We start from the raw sequence: 8,371 nt of genomic DNA, 5'->3' as shown, positions 1-8,371 counted from the left end.
AGGGAACATGGGTGTTGACAGGTCGATCCATACTCCCAGCCTGTCTCTCTTTCCCTAGTGGGGAAGGGCTCTGGGGAAGCAGAGCTCCAGGACATATTGGTGGGGTTATCTGTCCAGGGAAGTTTGGTCGGAGGCAGCATGCTAGCATCTGGAACCTGGTGGTTGAAAAGAGAGTTAACATATAAAGCCAAACAAATTGTTGACCACAAATCTTCACTTTTAAGCAGCAACTAAAAGAGAAAAAAAAAAAAAAAAAAAAAGATAACTAAAATAATTTTCTTGAAAGGTTAGCCCTAACCCCTGAAATGTTTTTTTTTTTAACTTAAGGGAAAAAAAAGCAAAGGTTAAAAAAAAAATAAGACAAAACAACTGTTTAATTTCAAACGTTAATATATTTTCTATTTTATATTGGACATATGCATCTGGAACCCCTCATTTGCAGCAACTATCACATCCACTTAAAGGGGCAAAATTTGTAAGATGCCTCTTAAAATAAATATTCTTTCTTATAAAATAATAAAACTTCAAATAAATATTCTTTACACTAAACAATATGTTGAAAAAATTAGAAAATAAAGGTTGAATTTTACTGTCACTGTACAATATACATGAAGTCCAAAGGGAAATCTGAGTCTTACAATAAAGGCTTTCTGTAAGGCAAAATACAATCTAAAAACATACTGATTGATTCACATTCTTCCGAATGTACAACATATTAGTATAATATTTTGTGACTGTGCCATGTAGTATGGCACAACTTGTTTTTCACAGTTGCAAATATTATTGTATATATACAAAAATATAGCACATTATCTCTGAAGAAAACAATGGGAAAAAAAAGTCATTTGCTAATTTACAAATTTTGCCAAGTACTATTCACAAACAGAAATTTTCCCTAGGAGTGTCTGTTGCTTTAGCTTATGCAACATATGGGCCACCTACTTCGTACTCCATAATTTTGAGCTCTATTAGCTGAATTCTAACAAGTTATCAGTTAAAATGGCACATGGACAAAAGCATTTCACTGCAAACAGCAAAGAATATACCAACCCTCTATTAATAGTGCCAAGATTATAACTGTTTAGTTGGTTGAATATGTGTGTTAAAAGGGGGGGAGTAATCCTTATTATTGTAATATTCCTGATTAATGATGCTATGTTGGTTTTTCAAAGTTCCTGGGTGGGACAGTGGGAACTTTGCAGCAAACTGTGTTTGAGTTCTTACAACGGCATCCAGGTCTGTTAACCCGGTCATAACACCCCTGGCACAACTTAAGGCAACCCTTGGCTGGAAGGTAACACCATAAACAAGGCAAAAAGAGGGACATGACGCCCATGGCCGACCAACGTGTACAACAGTGAGACTGGCTGCAAGAACACGGGTTGTCAGCACAGTTGTCCTCGTCATCATTAGAACAGTGATAGAAGAGACCTTTTACACAGCACACACAAGTCCCATAGTCAATCACGTTCTGGGCTGAGCAAAGGCACTGCTTGTCGCAGATCCAGTCCGATGGCAGAGGCCTTGGGTAGGTGCACTCCTTACACTTGCACTTGCCGCAGTCCTCACACCTGTAGGCATGCAGGCCCAAATCCTCCTTGCTCAGCGGCTTCAGCTCACCTGGCTTAAGCTCTGATTTGGGCTGCACCCGAATTATCCCATCAGCAAGCGGGCCCGAGGAGAAGGTTGATCCTAACAGTCTCTGTTCTGAGGAGTTGCTGCTGGTACTTGTCCTCGTGCTACTCCGAGACCCCGAGCTGACAGTGCTGATGGACCTGGACAGAGGGGCTCGTGCAGAAGTATGGACCTGTGAGTGAGGGAGTCTGGGAGGCTGACGGTGCTCCGGCAGGCCGTGGAGTCTCTCATGCTTGTGCTGGCTCGAAGGGCGAGGAGCATGCTTGAGCCCAGGTCTCGGGACCACAGTAGGCCCCTCTGTGTACTCATTGGTGTTTCGGATGGCTCTGATCTGATCCAGAGACAACACGTGTACCTGCTGGGTGAGGGCTTCTCTGGGGTCAGGCTCCCCACGCTGCCTGCCACTGTCACGGGGTGCCTGCAGCAAGGGCTGTGACCCGCTGCCACTCTGAGCTCTGGCCTCCATCAGATCTTGGAAGTATGGTCACTCCAGCAGGCTTAGAACACATCTGAATTCCTGTGGAAACCAAGAGGAAAGAAATGGTTTATAGGATACTTCCCACTCTCCACCCACCCAAGTTAACTCTTCACTTCCCATTTCCCCTAGAGAAGCAGGATTTGCAATGGGGGATGGGGAGGACTCAAAACAGCCATGGCTAATGATTAATGCCTGTACCCCAAAGTCAAATCTTTGGCTGGATGCTGATGATTCTTTAATCATTCAATGATGAGCAGTGACTCAGAGGGGATCTTTGTTTCAATCACACAACAAGTCCTTATGCAAATAAACATATAGTTTGCAAGGCTTCAGGCTTCAAGTAGAAATGCCAAGAAAAGTATTGACAACATAGCTACGGATATTTTCTCTTTTCAAAAGTTGAAATAGGTTAAAGTGAATGACCCGTCATCTGTGTCTTAGACATCAATAAATCCTCTCTGAAAACTTCTCTCTTCATTCTTAACTTTAAGTCTTCATTTACATCAAATACCTCGAACTTTTGTTTTATCCAATATTCGGCAACTTTATAAAATTCCATAAAATGACCATGACCTGCAAAAATTAACTCTCACTGCCCCCCCTTTTCCTATTATCTAGTAATGCAAAGTTACAGGACATAAAAACAAATCTCTTCAAATGCTATTAAGTGCCACAAAACGCATTTAAAGCAAATATAACCAAGAGCAAAAAGACAATAAGAGTTTATTTTCAACTGTTCAACAACTTGAGACTCAAGTACTTTACAGTCTGACTGGCTCTTAACTGCCTTGCCTCGTTTCCAAAAACTTAACTGTGAACATCAAACCGACTGACAGTAACAGCAAGTGTTTTCAAAAATTCGGGTTTGGAAGTTCATAATCATCATGAAGCACATAATCCCTTAATATTGCAATCCCTCTAATTTTCAAAACTATCACCCCCACCTCCTCCCCCAGCCAAGTCTACAGTAAATAAAATGGGCAAAAATGGACCTTTATTATCCAGTCTCCTTTTTCTACATAAAAGAGACACAGGCAGGTGACACACGCCTCCCAATTGGGAACAAGGCAGAGCTGGAAACCGGATCCCACTTCCAACAGAAAAGCAGACAAGACAACGCTGCTCTTTACTTGTCTCTCCACCAGCTGGATCTGTGCCCCAACGCTGTCCCCAGCAGGTGGGATACCGTGGGTGCCCCCCTCACCCCCCCGGCGATGAGGGGTTCTCCCGGAGGACCGAGGCGGCCCTGAACCCACGATGTGTCCCCACCCTCGCGCGCACAAATCCAGAAGGGACAGACGGGGTGGGGGGTGGGGGGGCGCGGCTTCAAATGGGACGTGCCAGGAAGCACTGAAGCACACGTCCTCCTCGCTCGCTCCCTCCCTCCCATCCCAGTTCAGATCTCCCCCACCCTCTCAGAACTGTCTCCAGAGCCCAGGGGGAAGCAACCACTCCACCCCCGGCCGGAGGTCACTGCACACAGCCCACCGCAGGGAGTTCAGGCAAAGGCCTTAAATGTCGGGCACAGGTTTCCACACTCGGCGCCTCCACGAACCCCAGCTTCAGTTACCGCCTTTCGGGGGTCGAACCCACTCCACCGGGAGATTCCACTGCTCTCAGTCTGCAACCTGCATTTTTATCACCTTGAGTCAAGGGGGGGGGGGGGGACTAAGATATTGCACAATACAGTTCTTAAAGTGAGGGTTTTTTTTTTTGTTGTTGTTGTTTTTTAATCAGAGACACTTTTCAGGGTCTCACTGCACTAGATCCCCGAGCTGGGGACTTTTCGTGCAGAAATGTTTTTAGTGGAAAGAAGCATCATTAGGGAAGGGGGGAGACTCCCTCTTTTCTTTTCAGAAGAGTTCTAAGTTTCTGTTATTCCTGACTTCTTATACAGCCTCCCACCTGCACCCTCTCATCGCCAACCCCCCCCCCCCCCAGTTCTTTGAAACCCCCATTAAGAACAGTGTGATCAGAAAAAGCACCAGTCTTCAGCATAAGGTTGGGGTAAACGGCACAAACCTCTTTGTAAAACCCCATGGATTTCCGAAATAAAAGGCACAGCAACAGCAATCACCACCAAAAAAGTAAACGAGTCTCAACGAAGTTAAAGAAGGAATGTGTGTGTGTGTGTGTGTGTGTGTGTGTGTTTGTGTGCGCGCGCGCGCGCGCGTGTGCGTGAGAAGCTAGTCGCTTTCGCCACCTATTTTCAGGTAATGGAAAATGACCGCAACCGCTTGATGACTTTCCTCCTGTGCTAGGTCAGCCCAATCTTCCAAAATAAATTAATTAATTAATAAAAAAATAGGGGTGACACTGGCGGACCACGGAGAATGGAAAAAAAGAGAAAGCTGCACTTGCGAGCAGAGCTCCGGCGCCAGGCGGAGACGCTCCCACCCGCGCGGGACTCGCCTGTCTACACGCGGCACTGGGGGTGGGGTCCCCACCGCCCATCTTGCTCCCCACCCGCGGGGTCTCGCTTTCCCCGGTAGGCAAACGACTCCCGCCACCCCCGTCCCGGGACAGTCTCGTCCAGGATTTTCCCTCCTCAAAGAGAACAGGTTAGAAACGCGGACGCCTGCAGCGGCGACCTGTAAACCACAAAGTGTCTCCCTCCCTCCCTCCCTCCCTCCTGCTTCTTGGCTCCGAATTCACCGCCTTTGCCTTCCGCCACCCCCTCCCCGAGCGGGGGGCTGCGGGGACCCTGCACCGGGCGCACACCGCAGCCCCCACCAAGGCAGGTCAAGCCCGAGTCCCGGGCCACGCAGACCCCCGCGGTCCCCGATCCCCGCGGGGAACGAGGCAGGGAGGCCCGAGGAGGGAGACCCCAGTCCGGGTCCGGCTGCACCTACTCCATGTTGCCCATAACGCGCCCGGGTAGGCGCCAGGAGAAAGAGAGAGCCCAACGCGCCTCACCGTGATCGCGGCTTTGCACCAACAACCCCTCTCCTTTGGATTCGCTTCTTCTTCCTGCGATGTGCAGATAAATCCAGTCCCGAAGCCAACTTCTGCCCCCCAACCCTTCTTTCCAAACTCCACTTCAGTCCCAACTTCTGTGCGGTCGGCGGGAGGAGAACAGCAGGGAAAATCCGGAGACAAGTCCTGAGCCGAAGAAACACTCTGGGGTTCGGGGATCGGGCGACCCCCCCCTTCCAGAAGCGCACGCGGAGTATTTCTTTTTTTTTTTTTTTCCTCTTTACTCAATGAACTGGAGGCCAAAGCGCCAACCGCGAGTCTCTTTTCCTGGCAGATGAGCGAATGAGGGAAGAAACCGAACTCACAGAAAACCTAAAGCCAGATGGCCAGGACGCGCGGCTGCAGCCGCGTTGGAGCGGAGGCGGCGCGGGGACGCGGGGCCGCAGGCCAGGCCGGGCGGGCGCGGGGGCCTGGGCGCTGCGCGCTCCGCCGGCCCCTCTCCTCCGCTGGCGCTGCGGCGCGCAGCTCTCGGCGGTGCAGACTGGGCGTTGTGGAGGCGCGGCGGCGAGGCCGAGGCGGGGGCGGTGGGTGCGGAGGAGGAGGAGAAGGGGGAGGAGGAGGGAGGAGGAGGAGGGTCTGGGGCCCGACTGGGGGGGCTCGCCGTTGGCCTGCGCCCTCGCCTTTCCGGAGGAGGCAGGGAGCTCTGCGGCGGCCGCGGCAGCAGTAAATGGCGTCATGTGGATCCGAGGCGGAACAGAGCAGTTGTTGTCCCAGAGGATATATCGCATCCGGTCCCAGCTCATTGGCTCCGCGGGGCTACATTCACTCACACTCCAGCGCCCGCCAGCGCTCCGAGCCGCAGGAGGCATTCAAAAGGGCAACCGCGCCGCCCCGCGCGTCCCGGGCCGGTCCTGCAAGCCCAGGCGCCGTCACGCGGGGCTGGACCGGGCTCGGCGGGGTCAGTTTATCTAGTTTCAAGGAAATACTGACCTTAAGGCTTCCCCAGAGATCTTGAGGACGAGCCACGGGCTTGGCCGATTCAGGGCACTTTCTCCTCGCCACTAGAGAAAGGAACATTGCAAACGAATCCAGGCCGTGTAGTGTTTGCATTAAAAAACAAGTTGCAGGTTTTCAGACTTTTTTTTTTTCCTTTTCTTTCCGGAATCCATTTCAAGGGCCACCTGGTCCCTTTTTCTCTTTACCCGTCGAGGGGGCGACAGGGAGAAAGGGGGGAGGGGAAGGGGGAGCGGGAAGTGAGGTGGGAGGGCTATTGGTTTATTCTTTGTCTACCGGATTAACCCGATTATACACCAGGCACCAGCACAAACCGCCTCCCCCACCTCCAAGCCCTATAGGAGAGGAACGGAATGCTGATTCGGGTTTCAAGTACCTTCAGCTCTGGCTGGGGTTTGCTTTTGATTGTGTAGATTTGTAGTTTTTTCGCTTGAATACTGGATTTTATTTTTAAACGGGGGGTTGGGTGGGAGGGCGAGTTAGTTTAGAGAGGGCAGCCTTTTCTTGCTGTTTTGTTGGATGCAATAGCTGGGTGGGGAGGACTACAATCGAAGCCTTTTTAAAAAGTTAGTTGTGTGAATGAATAATCCATACACGATGACTCAAAGCGACACCATCGACTCTTGAAATGGGAGGTGTGTAAGAAGGGGGGGCACTGTTCCACCCGAGATTACCTCCTCCATTTAACTAGCAGAATCATGCTTTTTCGTGTCTTACTCTCCTTGCAGCCCAGAACATTTCCCAAGTAGATCCCACTGTCCATTTGGACGGTGGAACGACTGTATTTTCTTACTTAGAAAATAGGAAATAATAAAGGTTTAAAACGCCTACATTTGCTCTTGGTCGCGCTGTTTCGTTTACTAAGAAACGTGCCTGCACGTGGAAACCCTAATGGGAAACTTAACTCCCTCCCATACTGGATAAGCATGATTTTACAGAGTTCTTTACAGGGAAGTCAGTTCCACATTTCCCCAGTAGCACCTGCGATTTTGCCCGCAAGCGGGACCAGCGTTAGGGAAATGTGGTGCTGCACCCCCAGGGTCTAGCTCTAGCCCGCAGCTGCGGGCTGCACCCGCAGCGCTCCCAGCCTCCTGCCCTGCTCTGCTGCGGACTGTGCCCTGCGCGCTCCCAGCCGCGCTGCGCTCACGCCCTGTCTTCTCCATGTTTCTCTAGAGCTCCCCCCCCCAACCCCTTACCCGAGCTTTGCAACTAGAGATGGCAGGGGAAGTGGCATGCCTTATTTCCGGGCGTTGGCCGACGTCCCCCACCCCTGTGGTGAGAATGGACAAGGAGGCTACGTCGGCTTGCTCCGCCGCGTCACTGGGGCTGCGGCGCGGGACCCCGGAGCCTCCCTGTCCCGGGAGCTCGCCCTGAGCCGGAGTCCTGGGAGTCTCCCGGTCCACAAGGCTCCGCTGCGCTTGAGGATCATCTGGCCGCCAGGGGGCGCACGCTCGGTCCGGGCCTGGCGCTACTGCTTTCTTCCCCGGGACTTAAGGACAGCAGCCGCGCCTGCCCTCCCGAGCTGCACTTTAGGCCGACTGACTCCAGATGAATAATAAATAATAGTGATAATATTTTCATACACATTCCACAGCAGGAGACTTTCCCTACCCACTCTTGGGACGCGTTTCTTTAAGAACGCGAGATGAGGTAACTAAGTTCAGAAGAGCCCCTGCTTTAACCAAGGGGAAGAGCCAGGGCCCAAAGCCAGGTTGTGCTAGGCTTAGCTGAGAACGCGCTGCTAGGGTCTGGCCAGCAAGTCTGTGGCAGAGCAGGTGAAAGCAACGCCTTCTCCTTGTCTAAAGCCTCTGCACCCAATGGCTGCTTCTTAGGAGACACTTGGGCCCTCGTTGTCCTCACACTCAGAAACAATGAGAAGTTACATTGTTCGGGATCAAAGCATAAAATGAAACTTGAATTAGAGGATCATCTGGTTGGTTAGAACACCTTATGCTTTTGTTCAATCAATAGGAAAGAATCTCAGGTTTTATATTTATCTTATAAGAGCTAGCAGGAATCCCGTGTAATCTATTAATGGCTCTCCCAACATTGCCCCCAGAAAAATCTGGCTTGCTGGCTGGAAAAACATTTAACCTCTATTTTAAATTCAAGGTAAAAGCAAGAATGTGTTGACTTCTCTGAGATTTACTCCTTGCTCTTTATTTTATTTAGTGAAATTAATTATGTTGTTGTTGTTTTTCAGACATGTGTATAAAGCACCATGTTGTACCTTCCATACTCTTCTCCAGAGTTTACTTAGTGAGTTACAATCCCAAAAGGAACGATGGCCCTATGGGTATGTATGCATGCACCACCCTCCCTTTAAAT

General features: G+C 50.5%; 1 protein-coding gene across 1 annotated transcript; it reads right to left on the bottom strand.

Annotated features, from left to right (window-relative positions):
- Positions 1 to 372: 372 nt before the first annotated feature.
- SPRY2 (sprouty RTK signaling antagonist 2) lies at positions 373 to 5,573 on the bottom strand. The gene is made up of 2 exons (XM_007531388.3): positions 5,030 to 5,573; positions 373 to 2,152 (listed from the first exon to the last, which is right to left on the bottom strand). Exon 2 carries the CDS (start codon positions 2,099 to 2,101, stop codon positions 1,154 to 1,156), a length of 948 nt encoding a protein of 315 aa, XP_007531450.1. The 5' UTR covers positions 2,102 to 2,152; positions 5,030 to 5,573; the 3' UTR covers positions 373 to 1,153.
- Between the last annotated feature and the right edge of the window lie 2,798 nt (positions 5,574 to 8,371).

Source organism: Erinaceus europaeus, chromosome 5 (assembly GCF_950295315.1).
Source record: "Erinaceus europaeus chromosome 5, mEriEur2.1, whole genome shotgun sequence".
Lineage (NCBI taxonomy): Eukaryota > Metazoa > Chordata > Mammalia > Eulipotyphla > Erinaceidae > Erinaceus > Erinaceus europaeus.
The sequence above is the reverse complement of the archived record's forward strand: the minus strand, read 5'-3'. Positions and strand labels throughout refer to the sequence as shown.

Bases quoted from the DNA above. Each gene is read 5' to 3' on its own strand.
- SPRY2 (XM_007531388.3), bottom strand. From the start codon at position 2,101: ATGGAGGCCAGAGCTCAGAGTGGCAGCGGGTCACAGCCCTTGCTGCAG.